The following is a 24,380-nucleotide window of genomic DNA, read 5'->3' as shown; positions in this document are numbered from 1 at the left end:
AAACCTGTTTCCTGGAAAATTATACTTTGCAATTTAACGCTGTGATTTTGCTCTATTTTCCTGTCTATTTTGACTATTTATGGAACAGTGGTTCCTTTAAACAAAAAATAAACGCTTACAATTCTTCTTTGGAAAAAAAAATAAAATAAAACCATTTACAATCACAAAAATAAGATGAGTCATAAAAATATATAGGATTGCAACCTAACAGATGCATTGTAGCATAAGCTTTTGAGGGTGAGAGTCTACTTTGTCAAATGAATGAAATGGTAACCTCAGTAGTTTATGCGCTTGAGCCTGCAGATAAGAAAGAGTTTTACTTATTTTTTTTAAAGTGAGGCCACAAGGCAAGCAATGCAAAAAACAACTATGCAGAAAAGGAATAGAAAACGACAGCACCAGTTCCAATAAAATTGGATGTGACTATGATCCACCACCAGCAGATGATGAGTTGGCAAAGCAATATTAGTTATTTAGTTAGTTAGTTAGTTAGTTAGCTTGTAGCCTGCCTTCCCATCAAGTGAAGCAATACAGCGGTACCTCAGGTTACATACGCTTCAAGTTACAGACGCTTCAGGTTACATATGCTTCAGGTTACAGACTCCGCAAACCCAGAAATAGTGCTTCAGGTTAAGAACTTTGCTTCAGGATAAGAACAGAAATCGTGCTCTGGCGGCATGGCGGCAGCAGGAGGCCCCATTAGCTAAAGTGGTGCTTCAAGTTAAGAACAGTTTCAGGTTAAGAACGGACCTCTGGAACAAATTAAGTACTTAACCCGAGGTACTACTGCAATGGAAATGCAGTTGATAGAGGTGAAGATCACTTTCAGCCAAGGACTAGATTTGAACATTGCCGACCTTTTGAGGCTGCATTCCAGTGTTGGGTGTTACCAAATGTAAAAGTACGTTGGGCCAATGATAATGAAATGAAATGAAATGCTTATGAGTGGGGGGTCCTCCTCCAAAAACATCCACCATGAGTGGGGGGGGGAGCGCACTGCCCCTGGCAACACGATCCCGGTAGCGCAATCCCATTGTGGCTGCCTGCGCTGGGTGCCACACCCCCAGGATGTGTGCCAGCCCGCCCCCGCCTGCTCTCCGCCCCCCGGTGCTGGAGCATGAAGCTCCGCCACTGAGTGAGGTGACTTCAACTTCAACTATCAGCTCCAATCAGTATGGCCTGTGGTCAAGGATTATAAGAAATGGACTCCAGCAGCATATTGGAGAGGTGTGCATACTCTGCACTGCTGAGAAACGATTTTCAAATGTTCTAGCCTCATGGAACCATTTCAACATGTTCTTCTCTGCAAGAGACCCCAGCTCACAGCTTATGATCCTGAAGCATGTACATGGGTGCACCCTGCATGAATGGAGAGCTCACGCTGTAGAATGCACTTGCATCTGCAAATTACAAGGAAAGGTCAGCAGTGGTGGGCAGGGTGGCGCTGTGAGTTAAACCACAGAGCCTAGGACTTGCCGATCAGAAGGTTGGCTGTTCGAATCCCCACGACAGGGTGAGCTCCCATTGCTCAGTCCCTGCTCCTGCCAACCTAGCAGTTCAAAAGCACGTCAAAGTGCAAGTAGATCACTTCCGGATGCGGCGCGAACGGCAATGGCGGTCCTCTTCCTTCGGTGAAGGGGAAGCTCCGTGGGAAACGGGTCGTCCGCTACGGCGAAGCGGAGACCCACTTCGGAAACCCACAGGCAGTAAAAGCCTGTGGTCTCGGGACCCGGCGGGCGCTGGAAGCAACCCCTGAAACGTTGAAGGAACCCCGTAAGGGGCTCCGGAACGGGGAGGGGGGTAGCGGCGCTGTGGGTCGTTTCGCAAGCTACGGAGTGAAGCCACGCTGCTGCTGCCGGTGAGCGCTGACCTTTTTTCCTGAAACTTTCTGATGTGGAAAAGCAACAACCCGTGAGTAAAGAAGGACTTTATTAAATTGGAGACTAAAATCTATTGAATTTGGCTGAAAGCGGAGCGACGAAAAACAGGAAGTCCGTCTTCCGCTGTCATTGAACTTCAAAGCAAAGAGCTGGAGGAGTGGAGGTAAAGAAAGAACTTTTAACCTAATTGATCTGAGCAACCACTGAACTTTTTCTGTAAGTGAATAAGGATTCTAAGCATTTGATCTTATGTTCTATACTTGCATCGTGATACCTTTCTTCTATTTGGAAATATAATTTGAGTAAGAAACCCAGGTGCTGGAGCTGCCTGAGTAACTGAGCTGTCAGTTTGCAGATTTGGTTACTTTGAATTGAAAATTGCAACAATCTGAGGGAGTTTGGACTTGCTACTTTGAAGCATCATCTGAAATACCAGTATGCTCTGTTTGAAACAATGTGGCGCTAATACTAACTCTGCTTAAAACCTGTTATTGAAGGTTCCTGGACTTAAAACTTGACTTTAACAATTTTACTAGAATTGATCTCTTCCCTAAAGACATTTTAAGCTCCCCCTAGAGGATTTTGGATTTACAGCAGTGACATTATTTTACTTTCCTTTTCCTGGCCTCCTGCTTGACTGTTACCATCTGGGCTGTTGTTTTCTCATGGGAACAACTCAGCTTGACCTTGACTCTTAGATAACTCTGGAATGAGTGGCGCTAGAAAAAAGGGACCAAGAACTAGACAAACAACTTTAACAACTTTAACCGCAGCTTCCCAGGCACGTAGATCATCTGTACCTACTTTGCCTTCAGAGGAAAAAGCTGCTTCTCTGCCAAAAGCAGGGGAGGAAGAAATTGAGCAATTACAATTGGAAGATATGGCCTCCGGAGCAACTGCTTCTATTTTAGAGAAAATTTATGAAAAATTGGAATCTCTGGATAAGAGAGTGGAATCTTTGGATAAGAAAGCTGATGAGCAAACAGCTAAAATTGATCAAAACACAGAATGTTTAAATAGACTAACTGGACAAGTATCACAGAACGCACAAGCAATTGGAGAATTGACGGGGGCCATAGCAGAAAATCGGAAATTGGCTGAGGATACTAGTCAAAGACTTGGAATTTTGGAACAAGAGGTAAGACCACTCCGTAAACAAGTAGATGAACATCAGACTTATCTTTCTATGACAGAACTGCGGAATCGGGAGAGTAACTTAAGGATAAGGTCGATACCAGAAGTGGAAGAAGGCAACTTAGCTGAGTTTTTGACTAAAGAACTTTCCAAGTTTTGGAACTTAGAGGAAAAGGACTTTAAAATCGTATCAGCTTTTAGGCTTGGAAGACTTATAAAGAAAGAGAAACCCAGAGACTGTTTGATAATATTGAGATCAAAGGAGGAAAGGGATAAGATTTTGGGCGTACACTACGGAAAGTCACTGGACATTTTGGACAAAAGAATTGAAATTTACAAGGATATTCCTAAACAACTGCTGGACCTTAGATCTGGCTACCTCGAATTGGTTAGATTGTTGAGGAGCAATTCAATTATCTTCAGGTGGGAGTTCCCCCAAGGATTATCCTTCACTTTTAGAGGGAAGAAGGTCAAAATCAGAATATTGGAAGATAGAGATAAATTTTTGACTGCATACGGAGAGGACCTTCAAAAAGGAATTGAATCACCCTCTGGGCCTGGAGCACCAGCGGTACCTGCACCCTTGGAACCGGAAGATCCAGCGAATAAGACACCACCCCCAGGAAAATAACCAGATTTATTCAGGATGTCTCTGCAACTTTTGAGTTGGAATATAAATGGCTGTAATATTCCGGAAAAAAGGAGGAAAATTTTCCACATATTAAAAAAGGAACAATTGGATATTATTTGCCTACAAGAAACTCACGTGATTAGGCTCCACAGAAAAGTGTTAATAAATAAAAGACTTGGCCAGGAATTTATATCTTCGGATAGAGTAAAGAAGAGAGGGGTGGTGATATATGCAAAAGAGAGCCTGTCACCTAAACTTTTATTTAAAGATGAATATGGAAGAATTTTAGCAATTGAGATACAACATCAAGGAGAGAAGATCTTGATATTAGGAATTTATGCACCAAACGAGGGGAAATCGGAATTTTACAAGAAGCTGCATGAGACTATGCTGGATTATCTGGACTATGATAACATCATTATGATGGGAGATATGAATGGGGTCGTATCAACTAACATGGATAAGTCACAAAGCCAAAACGTTACAAAAGATGGCAGACTACCAAAGACTTTTTTTGAAATGACTGACAATATGGACTTGATTGACATTTGGAGAACGAAGAACCCCTTGGGAAGAGAGGGAACATTCCTCTCTGAAGCCCAGCTGACTTGGACAAGAATCGACCAAATATGGATATCTAGAGGTCTGGTACCTAAGGTTAGAAAGGTGGAAATCTGCCCAAAGACCTGCTCCGACCATAATGCACTAAAGATGGACATGACACTACTATCAACCGGCTCCTTTAGATGGAAGATGAATGACAATTTGTTTAGAGATCAGGAGATTATTAAGAAGGCCCAAAAAGTTTTGAAAGATTATTTTGAGATAAATTTGAACACTACGGTGGAAAAAAGAATCATCTGGGATGCAAGTAAGGCTGTGATGAGGGGGTTCCTGATTCAACAGAATGCTGTAAAGAAAAGGATACAAAATGAGAGGAAAGACAAAATCTTGGAGAAAATTAAAGAATTAGAGAAGAAGTTAAGATCAAATCCGAAGTCACAGCCGACTCTGAAAGAAATTAAACTTCATCAAGCCCAATATTCTAAATTGATAAATCAGGAAATAGAGTGGAAGATTAAATTAATGAAACAAAAAACTTTTGAATCAGTGAATAAATGTGGAAAACTGCTAGCTTGGCAGCTGAAGAGGAGACAAAAACTAAATACAGTTACAAATTTAGAGATTGAAGGAAGAAATATTCAGAACCCTGTGGATATTAGAAAGTGCTTCCAGAGATACTTCAAAAAATTATACACTCAAGGGCCGCAAGACGAGGTCGAGATTAAACAATTTCTGGAAAAAAATGGGCTACCAAAATTGTCACAAGAAAATAGATCAATCCTGAACTGCAAAATAACACGACAAGAGATTGAACAAGCCATTCAGAATATGCAAATGGGCAAATCCCCAGGGCCAGATGGGCTGACCTCCAAGTATTATAAGACATTAAAAGACTATTTGATACAACCACTGATGGAGGTTAGCAATGAAATTATGGAGGGGAAGAGGGCGCCGGAATCGTGGAAGGAAGCCTTTATCACATTGATACCAAAATCGGAAGCTGAAAAGACACAACTTAAGAACTATCGTCCCATCTCTCTTTTAAATGTGGATTACAAAATATTTGCAGACATTTTGGCAAGTAGATTTAAAAAAGTTTTAAATGAAGTAATTCACAAGGACCAGGCAGGCTTTCTCCCAGGTAGACACTTGTTTGCTAATACAAGGAACATTATTGACGTCTTGGAACTTTTGCAAACAGATATAAATACAAAAGCAGTGTTAATTTTTATAGATGCGGAGAAGGCCTTTGACAATATTTCCTGGAAATTTATGAAGGGAAATTTAAAAGAAATGGGAGTGGGACGAGGTTTTGAGAATGGGATTGATGCAATATATTCAGAGCAAAAGGCTAAATTGATAGTCAACAATGTGGTTACAGAAGAGTTTAAAATCGAAAAAGGAACACGACAAGGCTGCCCTATTTCCCCTTTGCTATTTATTTCGGTTCTGGAGGTGCTCTTGAATATGATTAGAGGGGACCGGTTGGTGGAAGGAATTCAGGTCGGAGAGAAACAATATAAACTTAAAGCTTTCGCAGATGACCTAGTTTTGACCCTGCAGGAGCCAGAATCTAGTACGAAAAGAGTATTACAATTGATTCAAGATTTTGGTCGGGTGGCGGGATTTAAATTAAACAAACAGAAAACTAAGGTATTGGGGAAAAACTGGACAGATACAGAGTCAGAACGGTTTCAGAAAGAGACAGAACTAAATGTGGTTAAAAAAGTAAAGTACCTAGGGGTAAACATAACAGCAAAAAATCTGAGTCTTTTTAAGGATAATTATGAAAAATGTTGGTCAGAAATTAAGAGAGACTTAGATAGTTGGACAAAATTGAAACTTTCTTTGCTAGGCCGAATTGCTGCTATCAAGATGAATGTATTGCCAAAAATGTTGTTTTTGTTCCAAACATTACAGATTGTGGACAAGACGGAGTGCTTCCGGAAGTGGCAAAGAGATATTTCTAAGTTTGTCTGGCAGGGCAAAAAGCCCAGAATTAAGTTTAAGATATTAACTGATGCGAAAGAAAGAGGGGGCTTTGCCCTGCCAGACCTAAAGTTGTACTATGAGGCCGCAGCTTTCTGCTGGCTAAAAGATTGGCTACTTCTCGAAGACACTGATGTATTGGATCTGGAAGGTTTTAACAATGCTTTTGGTTGGCATGCATATTTATGGTATGACAAGGTTAAGATCAATAAGGCCTTTAAGAACCATATTGTCAGAAAAGCAGTGTTTAATGTCTGGACAAAATATAAAGACTTATTGGAAAATAAAACTCCAAGGTGGCTTTCACCGCTGGAAGCTAAGGCCCGAAAAAGACCCAATATGGAGGCCAAATGGCCAAAATATTGGGAAATATTAGAAAAAGATGCAGACAATTGGAAATTGCAGAGTTTGGAGAAAATTAAGGACAAAGTGTGAGACTGGTTACATTACGCTCAGATTAATGAAGTTTTTAAAAATGACAAAAAGTTAGGGTTCCAGGTGGAGAAATCGAAATTGGAAACAGAACTGTTAGAACCTAAGACTAAGATACTTTCAAGAATGTACAACTTGCTGTTAAAATGGAATACACAAGATGAAATGGTTAAATCGGCCATGATAAAGTGGGCACAGGATATAGGGCATAATATCATGTTTGAGGACTGGGAAAGGTTGTGGACCAACGGGCTGAACTTCACTGCATGTAATGCTTTGAAGGAAAATGTAAAGAAAATGATATATAGATGGTACATGACCCCAGTTAAACTTGCCAAAATATACCATTTGTCTGATAACAAATGTTGGAAATGTAAAGAAAATGATGGAACATTCTTTCACCTCTGGTGGACTTGCCCGAGAGTGAAGGCCTTTTGGGAAATGATATATAATGAGTTGAAAAAGGTATTTAAGTATACCTTTACTAAGAAACCAGAGGCCTTCCTTTTGGGTATTGTCGACCAGAAGGTGTTAAAGAAGGACCGAACATTTTTTATGTATGCAACAACGGCAGCAAGGATACTCATCGCTAAGCACTGGAAAACTCAAGATCTACCCACACTGGAAGAGTGGCAGATGCAACTGATAGACTATATGGAACTAGCCGAGATGACCGGCAGAATCAGAGACCTGGGAGAAGAGAAGGTTGAAGAAGATTGGAAGAAATTTAAGATTTACTTAAAAAAGCACTGTAATTTGGTTGAATGTTAAGATGGAGGCTAGATCATAAATAATTGACCACCACTAAATTAGATGCAATTAGGATGATAAGTGAGATTGAGGGAAAACCTTAAACCTTTGGGAGAACTATTAGATTATATTCTAAATGAACGGGACATAAGAATGTAAACAAGATGATAAATTGCGGGCAAGAATTGACAAAGATGCAAGTGGGAGCGGAAGACGTGAGGGAGTCCAAAGAAGTTAAGAAATTATGTTATGATATATGTTACATTGTTTATTATATTTGCATTTATGTTTAAAAATCTTAATAAAAATTGATTTAAAAAAACAAAACAAAGTGCAAGTAGATCAATAGGTACCGCTCTGGTGGGAAGGTAAACGGCGTTCGCTGCTCTGGTTCGCCAGAAGCGGCTCAGTCATGCTAGCCACATGACCCGGAAGCTGTACGCCGGCTCCCTCAGCCAATAAAGTGAGATGAGCGCCGCAACCCCAGCGTCAGTCATGACTGGACCTAACGGTCAGGGGTCCCTTCACCTTTAATTACTGATCTTCTCACTGAGGAGCCCCTGATAAGACATCCGCAGGCCCCAGAGTTCCCTGGAATACAGTTTCCGCTCATACAGTGCACCCACCAAATCCGTGGAGACTATTGAAAAAATAATACACTCCAGATCTTTTAAATTATTTGTGCTACACTTTTCTCCTTCTGGCAGATATCGTTCTCAACTGTGATAGCATTTTTAATACTGTACACATACTCTCACACACATTGCTTTTAAAATATTTCCTTTGGAGAAGCTTCAAAAAAGGTCCCAAGAGTCATTTGCAGTTCAGCTGAGGAACTTAGCAAATACATTTTGTTTGTGTGCTTCAAGAACTGCTACACAAAGGCCAGCACGCAAACATAATCGATTTTGAAAATAGTATGTAATACGTTGAGTCTGCTTTACTAAATTTGTTCCACAGGTGTTATCATGAACCTTCTGTTACCCCGATGCAGATTACACTTAGACCCTTTTCACCCCCAGATAATTGGCTCTCCTTTGATTAAGGGAAAGCATTTTAACGGCTATAAAACCAGGACAGGCTGTACAAGAACAAGCAGCCAGCACAGCTGGGAACACCCTTGAAGATGTTCTGTAAAGATACAAAGGCCCTTGTTTTAATGTGGATGGCTGGGCACAAGTACAATATTCTATATGGAAAGGCAGCGGAATTAAAGGGCTTATCCCGTGCTTTTTAGTGTCAAAACATAATTGTACTCATTGTTTACTTTCTTGGAGCAGAACTGGAGATACTGGGCCCTTCCTTTCCACATCTGCTTCAACATATTTATGGATGGATGCCTGTTCACATTTAGAAAACGACTGCCTGAGTGCATTCTTATTTACACCCACAGCATTGGCACTTTGAAGCAAAAAAATAAATAAAACGGCTCCACAATCAATCTGCTGCTCACCCACAGAATTCCATGAAGGTGACCAACAGATGTCAAGGCGCAGAGATGCAGGCTCCCTTTGGAGCAACTGCTGCTTCTGTCAGATAACTGAAGGAATGAGGCTATAAAGATAATGTGCGATTGGCGGAGCAAGCCATGATCCAACTGGGGGAAGAAAGGGAGTCTGGAAGAGCAAGTGGGTGAGTGGTCAGAGCGTTCTGCGGGGGGGGGGGGGATAGCTTTGAGGAACTCTTAGGACAGAGACAATTCTAATGCCATTCTGGTTCCTTCCCTTCAAGTGCAGGCCTCAGCAGTGCAAAGTTTAAGTCAACACTCTACTGACCATTGCTGCATGTGCACTTAGAAAAGACAAATATTTACTCTCCAAGACCGTTGCTGAGCTCTTTATTTACAGCAGGCTGCACAGGTTTGCTAATAATACAGCACAGATGTTAATGGGAAAGGATTTAAGGTCTTTGAAGAGAAAAGGGATTCATCTTATGGTGTGACACATCCTACAAATTAATACTTAACCATCTTTTATTCTGAGCTGTGGAAGTGTATTAGCTTTGCAAGTGTGACTGTTTAGCATTGTTAAAGGAAATTCTGGGTTGAGAGACCACTCAACAGCCCAGCTCATCAGGTACAAGTCCCCTGTGGGTCCATGCAATCAGAAAAAGAAGGAAATTCCAGCCAAGTAATTTGGAACAAAACAGCAGTCAGTAGACTTAGATCCTTTATTGTTGTGCAACAGGTTCAAACAGCAGTAAGTGAACCCAGAGCATGGGGCGACATTGACTTTTAAAACTTCTCATAATATCCCAGAATACAGTTCGTACAGCATCATTGTTGCATCATTTTTACATCACTGACATGTCACAGAAGGGGAGGAGTAGACAGGAGTTACACTAGTTCAACCTTGGACAACATGTCCAGACAAGTCCTTGGTACAAGATTAAGCGGTAAAGGTAAAGGGAACCTTACCATTAAGTCCCGACATGGACGACTCTGGGGTTGCGGCACTTATCTCACTTTACTAGCTGAGGGAGCCAGCATTTGTCCGGACAGTTTTTCTGGGTCATGTGGCCAGCATGATTAAGCCGCTTCTGGTGAACCAGAGCAGCGCATGAAAACGCCATTGACCTTCCCGCCGGAGTGGTACCTATTTATCTACTTGCCCTTTGACGTGCTTTCAAACTGCTAGGTTGGCAGGAGCAGGGACCGAGCAATGGGAGCTCAACCTGTCGCGGGGATTCGAACCGCTGACCTTCTGATCGGCAAGCCCCAAAGGCTCAGTGGTTTGGACTACAGCGCCACCCACATCCCTTTTTGGTACAAGATTAGCATAGGCAAAACATGTCCAGGCACCTCTCAAGTACCCACCATAGAGCTCCCTTTGCACACCCATAACCTGGGGCAAGTTCAGTGATGGGCTTTTGGAAACTAACTGCTCAGCAATTGTCACCCCTGGGCACTTCCCTGGGTGGGGTGGATGTACATGTGGCAGGGAAGAGTCCTTTTTCCATGGGCAAAATGGCGTTGGAATGGAGGAACTTGGCAAAGGGGCTGATTTTATATGATTTATAAAGCTAGGTATCTTCCCTGAGGTGTCAAGTCAAAAGGATACCGTATTTTTCGCCCTATAGGACGCACTTTTTCCCCTCCAAAAATGAAGGGGAAATGTGTGTGCGTCCTATGGGGCGAATGCAGGCTTTCGGTGAAGCCTGGAGAGCGAGAGGGGTCGGTGCACACCGACCCCTCTCACTCTCCAGGCTTCGCGGACCTCTCCGCAAGCAGCGGGAGCCAGCGCTGGGCTCCCACAGATTGCAGAGAGCTGCCTGTTTGGGGGCTGGGGTCGGGGGAAGCTCGGGCGGGCCTCCCCCGCCCCAGCCCTGCGCCTGGGGAGGGAATAATTTTTTTCCCTTTATTTCCCCCCCCCAAAAAAAAAACTAGGTGCGCCTTATGGGACGGTGCGTCCTATAGGGCGAAAAATACGGTACATTCAGGCATAATATTTGTAGCATTTAACAACTTTAAAGATGTGTCACACCCCCGTAATTTCCGTAACAGCATGTACTTGGTTTTTTGATGGAGACTGAGGCCAAAAAAACTGTCTTTCCCATTTACTCATGTTCACAGTCCAATGTTTCAGATTCGACTGTGAGGCCAAGTAATAGATCTGTCCAACATTATGTTCTCTGTTTTTATTTTATTTTAAGCTATGAGAAACTGCACTTCTTACAGTTTACTTACTATTTCAGCACTAATTAAAACACAAAATACAACAAGCCTATTGAAAAGTGGGCTTCATTTATAAAAACTTAGAATGATAAGATTCAATATAATATACAATTGTATATTCTTTAAAAAAAAATCCCATTATGAATTCACCTTCCTTCATCTATTAAACCCCACCCTTAACAGATAATCAACCATAAATAACCATAAATAAACATAATGTTATGATTATATCAGATAGACCAAGGAAATGACCCTTATTTTGTATTATTTGAATTTCGTTCAATATACTGAAGCTATCACTCTACATATGCTTTATGCTTTTAGGCTTTATACATTGTTTTAAACTTACTGTTGTGCTTATATTTTATAAATTTATATTTTAAAGAAGGCAATTAAAAGACATCCCAAAAGAGAACTGGAAGAAAACATGTTTTCACTGACCCCCCGAAAGGCAAACAGAAGTGGAGCCTGGTGGACCTCTTTCAAGAGAGCAGTACAATTCTGCTCTGGTCAGACCTCACCTGGAGTACTGTGTCCAGTTCTGGGCACCACAGTTCAAGAAGGACACTGAGAAACTGGAACGTGTCCAGAGGAGGGCAACCAAAATGGTCAAAGGCCTGGAAACGATGCCTTATGAGGAATGGCTAAGGGAGCTGGGCATGTTTAGCCTGGAGAAGAGGAGGTTAAGGGGTGATATGATAGCCATGTTCAAATATATAAAAAGATGTCACATAGAGGAGGGAGAAAGGTTGTTTTCTGCTGCTCCAGAGAAGCGGACACGGAGCAATGGCTCCAAACTACAAGAAAGAAGATTCCACCTAAACATTAGGAAGAACAGTAAGAGCTGTTTGACAGTGGAATTTGCTGCCAAGGAGTGTGGTGGAGTCTCCTTCTTTGGAGGTCTTTAAGCAGAGGCTTGACAACCATATGTCAGGAGTACTCTGATGGTGTTTCCTGCTTGGCAGGGGGTTGGACCTTGTGGTCTCTTCCAACTCTATGATTCTATGATTCTATGATTCTAATTTTAGTGCCAAAGAAGAAAAGTATTTAATGTACAGTAGTTCTGTTGATGGAAGAACACAGAGCAGGGTCCTCAATGATTGCCTCAGCACTGAGCAGAGTCAAGGCAAACTATCCTGGCCCCAGGCTCTCTGAGGCGCAGGTAGGAAGCCTGAACCCTCCAGATGATGCTGGACTTCCAGCTGCCCCCAGCTCCAGCCAGCAGGATCAGTGATCAGAGGTGGAAGGAGTCCAGCAATGTATGGAGGTACTGATAGTCAAAGAAGGCAGTGTGTTTATTTATTGAAATATTTAGAATCATAGAATCATAGAGTTGGAAGAGACCACAAGGGCCATCGAGTCCAACCCCCTGCCAAGCAGGAAACACCATCAGAGCACTCCTGACATATGGTTGTCAAGCCTCTGCTTAAAGACCTCCAAAGAAGGAGACTCCACCACACTCCTTGGCAGCAAATTCCACTGTCAAACAGCTCTTACTGTCAGGAAGTTCTTCCTAATGTTTATAATGTTTATATTTTGCTTTTTCAGATGCTCAGAGTGGTTTACAAGTCAATAATAAAGAATACAATAAATATATGCACATAAAAACCAATATGAGTTAAATCCAATAATCAGCTGCCCGAGAAAGATTTAACCAAAAGGCAAACTAAATAAAAAAGCCTTCCATCCTTTCTGAAAAGGAAACAAAGAATATGCTTTGGATTTTGCTTGTGCCGTCCAAGATCTGTCAAAACGCTCATAGCAACACTCTGCACCAAGTGAATCTTCCAAGGCATCTTAGAAGGCAGCTCCACATAAAACATTTGCCATTTTACTGCCCATTCACTCAGTTTTAAGAGGTCCTTTTGGAGCTCTTTTCAGTCTATTTTTGTTTTAACGATCCTGAAAAAAAATGGTATCACAGACAAACTTGGCCACCTCACTGCTCCCGCCCAACTCTAGATAGTTTATGAACAAGTTAAACAGTGCAGGTCCCAATCCTGATCCTTAGGAGACTCCATTTATCTCTATTTGGAGAACTTCTGTTTCAGGGGTAGTCAACCTTTTTATACCTACCGCCCACTAATGCATCTTTCTTGATGGTAAAATTTCCTTACTGCCCACCAGTGCTCGATGGAAGGAGGATTCAGCTTGTGCTATAGAACCCCCTACCGCCCACCTAGAATCCTGAAACACCCACTAGTGGGTGGTAGGGACCAGGCTGACAAGCCCTGGTCTATTTAATCCTACTCTTTGCTTCCTGCAACCAATTCCTGATCCACAAGAGGACCTCTCCTCTTATTCCTTGATGGCGAAGCTTACTCAGGAGTCTTTGGTGATGTACTTTGTCACAAGTTTTTCAAAGTCCAAGTGCACTATGCCAATTACTCTGCCTGCTTCTTAAAAGGAGTGTAGGATCCAGGGTTGGCACTCACTACCAATAGAGCTCCTATCCGGCACAATTGCAATTTTAACCTATTCTCCCTCACCCACCTGACCATGACAACCAAATCCTAAAGAAGGACTGAGATAGCTGCTCCTGTATTGAAGATATGTAGAACTTATTTTCAAATGAAAAAAGTGATCTCCTTTGGTACCTGTGGGTTTCATCTGTGCTCCTCAGTTAAAGCCGTAGCATCTATGTTACAGTGAGGAGAAGCAGCTTTTGGGAAGACCTGGACTTAACTGTCAGGGGTCCTTTACCTTTTCTCTTTTTTTAAGAGAACTTGACCTCCAATGGCTCCTTAACTGTGTGGTAGGAAGTGGGGCACAGCCACTGAGGGTAGAAGGAATGGCTCTGAGTGAGAACCAAGGAACTGCTCCAGAGTTCAAGGATTCAACTCTGGAAGTCCTTCTGTTTTCTCAGAGCCTGAACATGTCAAAGATTGTGCACATTGCCTCTTATTGGTCTGGATCCATTCCTGGGAGAGTCAGTTTGGCATCTGACTGAAAAGGCCTGGTAGTCTGTAAAGAGGTGCTTGCAATTTCACCTAAACATTTTCACATAGGTTGAAAATTAACCCTTGATGAAGGTTAGCTACTCTGTAATGCTCTGGGGGATTTTGCAACAGTCATGAAGCCTCTCAACCAATAGGTTGAGCAATGCTGATGTCATAAAGTCAAAGCAGCAGTGATGTCACAGACAGACGGAACACCAGAGATGGTGAGGAAGGCCAGACTCAAGGTTGCTGATGGAAGAGAGCAGACTGGTGTATAGGCTGAGGATCAGGGCCTGGGTGAAAGAAGTGGGAGGAGGAAAGGAACAAAAGGGAGCATTTAGGGAGGGGGCAGGTGAAGCAAGAGGCCTACAAAAGTAGCGGAAGACAAAAAGAAGGGGCAGAGATAGGAAAGGAAGACTGGAGCAAGTTGAGAAGAAGAGAGCAAGATTGGAAATGCAAAGAAAAAGAAGGTACCTTTTATCATATGTGGTGGACCTGCCCCAAGGTGAAAGACTTCTGGAAGAAGATTTATAATGAATTGAAAAAAATGTTGAAATATACATTTATTAAGAAGCCAGAGGCCTTCCTTCTTGAAATAATAGGTCTGGAATTGCCCAAGAAATATGTTAGATTGTTTTCGTATGCCACAACAGCTGCTAGGATTTTGTTAGCTAAGAAATGGTAAACACAAGAAGTGCCAACAGTGGAGGAATGGCAGATGAAGGTGATGGACTTGGGAGCTAGCCGACCTGACTGGAAGAGTCCGCGACCAGAAGGAGGAGGAGTACCAGGAGGAATGGATGAAATTCAAAGACTATTTAGCTAAATATGTTAGGATAACTTAAATAGAAATACTTGCAAGTACCAGATTGGCTTAGGATTTAAATATGTGATGTTATAGAATAACATGTTTAAAGTTAATATGAAAAGAAAGAAAGATGTTACTCGACTAAGTAAATTTTATGAGAAATTAGTTTTGGAAATCTGTTACAATGATATACATTGAAACTCAGCCAGGGGGGTTTGAGGAAGTCACCTAACAATGTTAATAATAGTGGAGTAATTACAGTTAGGATTTGTGTGTGTTTGTTTGTTTTTAAATTTGGAAAATCAATAAAAAAAATTTGGGGGGAAAAAGAGAAGAAGAGAGCAAGGAAAAAGGCGGCTTCAGAAAGAAGGCTTTAGAACATGGTAAAGAAGATTTTCTGGATGCCAGGATCCAAGTTTGAGGCAAGTACTCTTTTGTGAGAGAACCCCAGCAGAGATTTAAAATCACAAAATGTGCAACAAAGTAAAACATGGAAATATAGGCTTTTAGACCTTTAAAATAGACCAAGTTCCTTCCAAAACTTCCCTATTCCCCTGGCATAGAAAAAGAACACATTCAGTAAATTTTAAAATGGATTACTTACAAACTCTCCAAAGGTCAGATTCATGTGTTTTCCATATAGCATTAATAAAAGTTGCACAGGCAGTAAAACTTAGTTACAGTGCTGAAAGTTCCTAAATCACTGGTACAGGAACTCAAAGAGTGACTTCTTAGAGCCATGCTGCTAAGCTGTAGCAACCAGCTTAACCTCTTCACACACTGAGCTCAGGTGGACTAAAGGGGAACAAAGACTTGATTACCTAGTTGCTCCCAAGGTGAGCTAAGCCTGGCAGGCAGCTTACTCTATGGTCTTAATCCTTCCATGCAGTAATTAGACTTAAGCATGTTGGTTATGAGAGGCTGATTATCCCACAGTAATTAAGGCAAGCAAAAGAGGAGGAAAGGGGAAATCAGTTTGAAAAGGTGTATTTAGATCTGCTTCCATAAAAAGGTAAAGGACCCCTGACAGTTAAGTCCAGTCACAGATGACTCTGGGGTTGCGGCGCTCATCTCGCTTTACAGTTTTCCATGTGCCTCACTAAATATAAAATGTTAGTTATTAGCCATGATTACTTAATCTGACTGTTAAATTGATAAGTTCAAGCTAGACTTTGAAAGGCAAGAGGTTTTCTTACCACCAGCTGCCGGGAGGAGGGCAGCATTTTTGGTGGTTTAACATATCCAGTTGCTTGAAAGTTTGTGGTATTGAAGCCTCTACAAGTTATTTTTATTTTGATGTTCAACCTTCCACAGACAACATCCTTAGCTACTGCTACTTAGCACCTTGCAAAACCTTGCTACTGTTTTACTGTATGGCTCTCACAAGTTATCCTCATTGCCAAAACCAACACAGAACTATTGGTTGAGCTTAGCGTTACAAACCCTCATAACCAACTCCACACCCCACCCCCCCTATTTGCCCCCACTCAGGCATCCTCATGATGGGTAGAGTTATTTTGAGCCAATAAACACCCAAGTTTTGTCTCCTTTCCAGTTAAGAGCTCTTCATTAACCTCCCTACACATCAAACCATTTTGTATTTATTATCTCAATAACCCTTACAGCAACATCATAAAGAAGGTCTGCATGAGAGTTCTGTCTATTTCAAATGTGGGAATGAGAGACTCCTGCATGCCCAAGGCCATCCACTGAGTTCACAACTTAAGTGGGGTTCACCTCACCTGATTCTCTTAACTACTATGTTCTAGTCCTATTTTGGGTGTGCAATTAAGCAAGCCAGGCTATCTCTATTAAGAGGCGGTTTCCAGAAACTCATAGCAAAACACGTTTAACAAAAGTGTTGATGATGAATAAAAATGCAACAAGTGTTTAGCACAAATTAAAAAGAACATATAACTAACATTTCTATTTTCTGAATCTGACTTGCTGAGGTGGCAAGATGGCCAAAGAGGTGAAAACCTAGAAGATGCTAAGAAAAAGTTTATTAGGAAGAACTGCATGTGACTTTAACATATGAGAGTGAAATAGTTAAACAAGTTACCCAATCAGGACCCAGGGGGGTGGAATCAGAGGGACTATAAAACCAGCTCTGGGAGGGGCAGAAGGAGTTCATTGGGAGTTGAGTGGTTGGTTGTAGTGGGAGTGAATTGGGATAGAGTCTGGGGGTAGGTTGAGTTAGTGTAGCGAAATAAGCTGAGCCAGGAATAGTTAGGGGCTAGGAAGACAAGGAAATATCTGAGAGGTGGTTTAGTGAGTGAGAGCAGGTAGCGGAAGTTATAGGTCTGGATGATTGTAACTGACCGATACCGTTTATGAAACCACATGCTTGTTAAACTGCAATAAATAAACAGAAGTTTATGTTCCAATTTAACCCTGACTGGACTCAATATTGTACCAGGTAGGGCCTGGGTGGTGGCAGCGAGAAATAAAGTGGTGGCACAGGGATCAATAGACGGTGAAACGTCCGGGGACCCTGTGTAATTGCCACACTGCATACAGTGGTACCTCTGGTTACGTACTTAATTCATTCCGGAGTTCCGTTCTTAACCTGAAACTGTTCTTAACCTGAAGCACCACTTTAGCTAATGGGGCCTCCCGCTGTCACTGCGCAATTTCTGTTCTCATCCTGAAGCAAAGTTCTTAACCCGAGGTACTATTTCTGGGTTAGCGGAGTGTGTAACTTGAAGCATCTGTAACCTGAAGCGTATTGAATCCGAGGTACCACTGTATGTAGAAGTTCAACACCTAATTTTTTTGTGTGGTGTTTTTTTTTGCCCCTCAAAGGCAATGTGGAGAAGAGGTGAATCTCTGACGACTGGTCATGGCAGCTAAATGGACCTTACATGATAACAGGCCATGTTCCTCTCTGAGCACCACTTGGTGATGAACAAACAGAAGGGCATGGCAAATGATTCTATGTTCTGCTTCCAGAAACGTCTGGCTCTGGCTCTTACTTGCACCAAAATAATGGACTACATGAACCCTTGGTCTGATCCAACAAATCAATTCTTAAGTCAATTCTTTATGCTTCTCATGTAAGTGACCCAATCTAGTCCCATATAAAATACTCAACTGCAGCCCATCACAAGGAATCATTTCATTTGTTTCATGCTTCCTATTTGTACTCTTTTGCAGCAGTCTGCCTTTTCTGTGGCATGCAACATGCACTGAAACATTCAGCTGCCAGGGAGGCCATCTCTGTTATGATGTAGCTGACAAGGTGAAGGATTGTCCTTCACAAAACACTTTCTCTTGGGCCTGCAACTCCTGGCTCAAGGAAACCATAGAACCACACCCTATCCATCACTCATCCACTTCAATAAATACAGAATTAGCAAGGTTGTCACCTGGAAAAAAATGAACTATGTGAAATAGAATTTATACGGGAGTGACTAATCCCATGCTTTGGCTGACAAAAGAAAATAAACTCTTATATTCTCGGCTGTTTTAAAAATAGTCTGTAGAATACTGGGAGCAGATACAGACCTTTAGGAAGGGTGTAGCATAAGAACATTCTTCTATAGCAATGCTGTACAGAGTTCCATGGATTCAAAATAAAAAGAATGTTGCATTACCCTGGGTGTAATGGGGTTTGGGGTTGCTTGTGCGTAAGGGGCAAACTGCTCTGAGCTGAGTAGTTTGGTTAAAACTTTCCCCTGACCGGACAGTCAGTATTCCGTGACTGTCTCAATCACTGGCAGAATCCATCAGTGGGCGTTTCCTGAATTTCCTCCAACATAAAAGTTCTTTGACACCAAGTCGCCGCCTAGCTTCCCTGTGCGGAAGCTTTCTGCGCAGAGTGGGCGTCCCAAGGGGAGGTCCCATGCTCTCCCCGCTGGTCTCGCTGGAAGAGTCCCGGAGCCTTCCCTCCGAAGCTCCCTCAGTCCCCTCTTTCTCCCTGGCGTCACGTCTATTTCCTTCCCCAGCGGAAGCTCTCCCTCTCTCCTTGCTGGTTCCCTCTCCAGCGTCATCGGGGAGCCTTACCACCACCCTTGGCTCCAATGGCAGTTCCCTGACACTGGGCATTCAGCACGTTCCTTTTCTTAGGCCATCATAATCTGCTAGCTAATGCATTTGAAGGATTTTAATTCCCAGTGCTTATGGCATGCCCTATAGCAGGGGTCAGCAAACTTTTTCAGCAGGGGGCTGGTCCACTGTCCCTCAGACCTTGTGGGAAGCTGGACTATATTTTTTTTTTGGGGGGGGGGATGAACAAATTCCTATGCCCCACAAATAACCCAGAGATGCATTTTAAATAAAAGAACACATTCTACTCATGTAAAAACACACTGATTCCTGGACTGGATTTAGAAGGTGATTGGGCCAGATCTGGACCCCAGGCCTTAGTTTGCCTACCCATGCCCTATAGGGTGTCTCCACCAACTGGCCAATGGGATTCTAATTTTGTTCTACAGCAGATTGGGGAAAAGGTCAAACAAATTATATGACCATGGCAGGAAAAGGAGGTGATGTTCAAGCACAAATCTACTCTAAAACCACCTTTGTCCTTTGCTTATTCCATAGACTTATTCTCCCTGTAAATTATCTGAACAGTTTAAGTGATGTGCATAATAGAATTGGCACAATTAAATCCCCCCCCCCCGCAAGGGTATCTAAAGATGGCATCGTTTACCCAATATACCAATGCTATGTGAAGCTTGGTGGACTAAAAAATACAAGAGTATCCATGTTTTTGCAGAAAATTGCACAAACATTATCTTGCAGCTCAATTAGCAGGATCAAGCAATACCATTACAATTTTTGTACCAGTTGTTGTGTTCATTGTGGACATTAATGTTTAGTATTTGTCTTGTGGTCGTAAGCAAATGTTTGATGCTACAGCCAGTCACAAACTCTGCCATTTGTAAAGCTAAAGGTAAAGGACCCCTGACAGTTAAGTCCAGTCGTGAACGACTCTGGGGTTGCGGTGCTCATCTCACTTTACTGACCAAGGGAGCCGACGTTTGTCCACAGACAGTTTTTCCGGGTCATGTGGCCAGCATGACTAAGCTGCTTCTGGTGAAACCAGAGCAGCGCAAGGAAACGCCGTTTACCTTCCCGCCGGAGCGGTACCTATTTATCTACTTGCACTTTGACGTGCTTTCAAACTGCTAGGTTGGCAGGGGCTGGGACTGAACAACGGGAGCTCACCCCGTCGTGAGGATTTGAACTGCCAACCTTCCGATTGGCAAGCCCAAGGCTCAGTGGTTTACACCACAGCGCCACCCACATCCCATATCTGTAAAGTTAAATGTAATGAAAAAGAAAGCACATAAACAAGAGTTCCTAGGAATTATGGAACCACACAGGGAAACTAGCGAGGAGACCTTTAGCACAATAACAGAGAAGTGCAAGAAATTGGCAGATGAAGGGGATGTAGAACTTAAAGCATGTAGAGAAACCATACAACAGAAATACCATGCCAATCATCACAACTAATCCACAAAAGAGTTCAATCAGTCGTCCATCTACAGTCCCCACCTGGATGTACTTATTACCTCACTGAATATAAAAACCAACCTGCTTACAGTTTGTTGAGACTACCATCCCACACTGAAGAAAAATGCTTTCAAGCCCCTGTCAGCTCCATTCAGGTATTTTTCAAATCTGAAAACTTTGTGGCTGAATCAGTTTAGTATGAGCTGTGAGCAAATAGATATACCAGATAAATAACCCCATCATTGTGTAACATTTACAACATGAGCCTTACTGAACTATTGGAAACTGCTATTAAAATGGTCATCCTTTTAGTACTTTCCCTCCCAGTCAACATGCACATCTGAATAACCCTTTAGCGCTTTGTGTAGTATGACGACTACTGCTGGAAGGGAGAGCGCTCTCTGCTGCAAGGCCCATTTCCACCTGGCCCAGGGGGCGGGGCCCAGACTCACCTTGCACAACTAAAAGAGGCCAGAGGGACATTGCTGGAACAACTCTTGGGTTGGGGCAAAAAAGTTTTAAAATGTTTTAAATGGGTCTAATTTTGGTTCCTCTCATTTTTGTCATGTTGGTGTTGGTTAAATGTTTAGCTGGGGTTGGCGGTTCTTTTAATTTGGGTATAACTGTAAACTGTTTGTTATTGTTATTATAGTTGTGGTGGCTATTGTTATTATTATTACTGGTTTCTATTGATTTATTGGTTTGTTTATTGCTTGTATAGGATATTTTGTTTTTTAACGTTTGATGTTTCATTGTGTTTTTATATATGTTGTAAGCCACCAAGAGGGGCTGGGGAAACCCAGCCAGATGGGCAGGATATAAATTTTAAAAAATATTATTATTACATTATGAAGACATGAGTGAAGTTCAACAATGAGTGAAGATAGTTGGTCTGACTTAGGTTTGTTTGGTCTCCCCCCCCCCCCCGCCAACCCTAAAGCTGACTTGTGTTTGTTGAGTGTCTATATAAAAAGTTCATATAGAAGTTACTGACCATTTTGGCCAGGGTTCATTTTTTTTTCAATGAATGATCCACTTTGCATTACAGTGGTACCTTGGTTCTCAAACACCTTGGTACTCAAACAATTTGGCACCCAAACACTTCAGGCCCGGAAGTGTTCCAGTTTGTGGACTTTTTTCGGAAGCCGAACATGCTCTGTTTTGAGTGTTACGCTTCCGTTTTTAGTGTTACACTGAGGTCTGTCTTTGCTATTTATTTTGCGTTTTGTTTTTGCAGCTCTTTTTTTGAGACTGTGTGGAACCCAGTTCAGCTACTGATTGATTGATTGATTGATTGATTGATTGATTGATTGTGTGACTGCAGTACATTGTTTATTGCTTTCATTTTATGGATCAATGGTCTCATTAAAATTCATGTTCAATTGATGTTTCAGGGGTTGTTTTTAAAAGTCTGGAACAGATTAATCCATTTTGCAGAACTTTCCTTGGGAAAGTGTGCCTTGCTTTTGGAATGCTTTGGTTTTAGAACGGACTTCTGGAACAGATTAAGTTTGACAACCAAGGTGTGTATGTTTCTTTATGGTATAGGCAGACCAACCAAAAAAAAGAGTATTGGACCTTATGTCTGGTATTCAGAACAGCAAAGGCAACTTCTGTGTAAAAGGTGTGAAATTCAGCCTTAGCAGGTATAGGTGTAGAGTCCTAGAGTATTGTTCAATGGAGAGATTGAAACTGTATATCTTTCGAGTGCCTTGCCCTGTTATTGTAAAATGGACAAAAAAAACCCACCATATAAAGACTGCAAATAGTAAAGTAAGCAATCTGTAGCCACAAGTTATAGACCTTTGCCTTCCGTGAATTATTTTTGTGGACACCCACGCTTGCCTCACTGAGAAGGCCCAAGTCCACAGATGACTCACATTTGCAGCTTAGTACACAACTTGTGTCGATTACTTTTGTGAAATACCTGGTTAATTAAACCTTGAATGTGACCTAATTTGGTTTGGGCTAGTCAGGGTGGCCAGGGGATGTGGGTGGCGCTGTGGGTTAAACCACAGAGCCTAGAACTTGCCGATCAGAAGGTCGGTGGTTTGAATCCCCGCAGCGGGGTGAGCTCCCGTTGCTCGGTCCCTGCTCCTGCCGATCTAGCAGTTCGAAAGCACGTCAAAGTGCAAGTAGATAAATAGGTACCGCTCCGGCGGGAAGGTAAACGGCGTTTCCGTGCGCTGCTCTGGTTCGCCAGAAGTGGCTTAGTCATGCTGGCCACATGACCCGGAAGCTGCACGCCGGCTCCCTTGGCCAATAATGCAAGATGTGCGCCGCAACCCCAGAGTTGGCCACTACTGGACCCAATGGTCAGGGGTCCCTTTACCTTTACTAGTCAGGGTGGTCAACCTGTGGTTCTCCAGATGTTGCTGGAGCCCAATGCCCTGCCAAGGGGTGGGGATGATGGGAGGTGCAGCCCACATCTGGAGGGCCAGGGGTTTCCTAGACTTGCTCTAAGACTTAGTTCACTGCCTGTGAAATGGGAACAGTGACTTCACTTAAAAAGTTGTTGCAAGAATGGATAAGAATTGTAAAGAGCCTGTGACAGGTAGCAGTTTAATGGGGACTGGGAATAGGGAGAGCCAGATTTAAATCTTTTATCAGCAGTGAAACAGCTGGCAATGCTGAGGCAGTTTCTCTTTCTTTTTGTCCAGCCTACCTTGATTACTGTGAGGATGAAGAGAAATAACCTTCCCTCTTCTCCATATGCTTCCCTAACTAGGGAAAAGTTGAAATGATATGCACAGTAATTTTTTTAAGGTGATTAGAGAGCAAATGCAGGGCACATTCTGCCTGCCTACCCTTATTTATTTATTAGGATGACAGCCTGCCCCGTCCTAAAATGCTGGGTTTGGCACACACACAGGAAATAAAATACCCATTAAGTATTTAAAACTCCACATCACCATGCCCCTAAAGGTCACTGACACTTTGAAAAATTCCTTACACCAAAGTGTTATACCATTTCAGGCATACTTTTGAGCCATGCAGAGCAATCCTTCCTGCTTTTCTGACACCAGAATGAAGGTTAAAAGAGTTTTTCTGTTTAGTGAGCAGTTCTGCTGTAATCCTTCAAGTGCCAGAATGAATGACAGCTGTAAGTTTCTGACATTCCAATCACTTGATAAAGTTATCTGGCAGAAGCCCTCAGCATCCCGTTTCCAAGCCTATGCATATTTCCTGCTCACATCGCTCATAAAAAGACAGATTTCAGAATGTCCCCTCTCCCCAGAACTAGGGAAGGGAAAAGAGGAGGTTCTTACCTTCTATGACCTGAGCTGGTAGACCGGCAGGGAGCAATGAACCCAAAAGCAGCAGGAGCAAATTCCAGGGCACCCGGGAATGACTGGAGAAAATTGGGAAAGAGGGAGAGGAAGGAAGCCAGAGGTGAGGTGAAACAATTCAGTGCCTCCATGTGAGGGTGGCGAGGGTGAAGGTGGTGGTTCTTACCTGGGAAGCATTTTGTAAAAGCCAGTCTTCAGCCAAAGACAGGTTCAGCTGCTTTCCTGGAGTTGGGGAAGAGAGAGGCGGCTGCTGAGCTGCTTTCTTCCCCACCAGCGCTCAGCCCAAGTGGAACAAAGGCAGCTCTCTCTCAGGCTGGCTCTCAGTGAGTCACTGCAAGCCTCCAAGCCGGGCTCCCAGCACTGAAATCCGACTCCTTCTGCTATGTTTTCCTTACAGAACCCACCATCTTCCAGCTCCTCTTCTTCTACCTCACAGCTAAGTCCAGGACCTCATGCTCCTCCTATATTTTTGTCTGTCCTCAGATTTCCCATCAAATGACAGCAATACAATCACCACCACCTGGGAATCTTCCTCTGAGGGCTGCATTCCCTTTGTGGTTAACGTCCTCTGATAAAAAGCAATGTTTCTTTTTAATGTTCACGGCTGTTTTGGGAAATTGCGGCAGCTCCTGTCTCAGCGGGGCTGACACAAGAGGAGCTTCCACAGGGCTGGTCCCAAAAGGAATAGCAGTTTCACAAAAGAGCATTAAATCAAGTGTTTAAGTTGGGCTGACATGAGGGAGAGCTTTCCCACAGGATCAGACTCTTCATTCTCACTTGTATTTCTTGGTTTTAAGGATGCCGTCTGGTTTACTGAACATTGTCTAAAG

General features: G+C 42.7%; 1 protein-coding gene and 1 long non-coding RNA gene across 3 annotated transcripts in view; one reads left to right on the top strand and one right to left on the bottom strand.

Annotated features, from left to right (window-relative positions):
- The window catches only part of COL15A1 (collagen type XV alpha 1 chain), a 144,191-nt gene extending 120,237 nt beyond the window's left edge, over positions 1-23,954 (bottom strand). Inside the window, exons 1-2 of one of the 2 annotated variants that reach the window (XM_079949277.1) lie at positions 23,717-23,954; positions 23,530-23,612 (exon numbers count right to left, since the gene is read on the bottom strand). In XM_079949277.1, coding sequence (XP_079805403.1) covers positions 23,530-23,612; positions 23,717-23,727 — 94 coding nt within the window. In that variant the 5' untranslated portion in view covers positions 23,728-23,954. The remainder of the gene's footprint in view (positions 1-23,529; positions 23,613-23,716) is intronic. The other variant, XM_079949278.1, reaches the window with a different exon arrangement.
- LOC307201108 lies at positions 14,006-20,726 on the top strand. The gene is made up of 3 exons (XR_013832547.1): positions 14,006-15,222; positions 17,606-18,041; positions 20,629-20,726. It is a non-coding gene; the product is annotated as an uncharacterized lncRNA (long non-coding RNA).
- Positions 23,955-24,380: the final 426 nt, after the last annotated feature.

The sequence above is a fragment of the Podarcis cretensis genome (assembly GCF_951804945.1).
Source record: "Podarcis cretensis genome assembly, chromosome: 13".
Classification (NCBI taxonomy): Eukaryota; Metazoa; Chordata; class Lepidosauria; order Squamata; family Lacertidae; genus Podarcis; species Podarcis cretensis.
The sequence above is the reverse complement of the archived record's forward strand: the minus strand, read 5'-3'. Positions and strand labels throughout refer to the sequence as shown.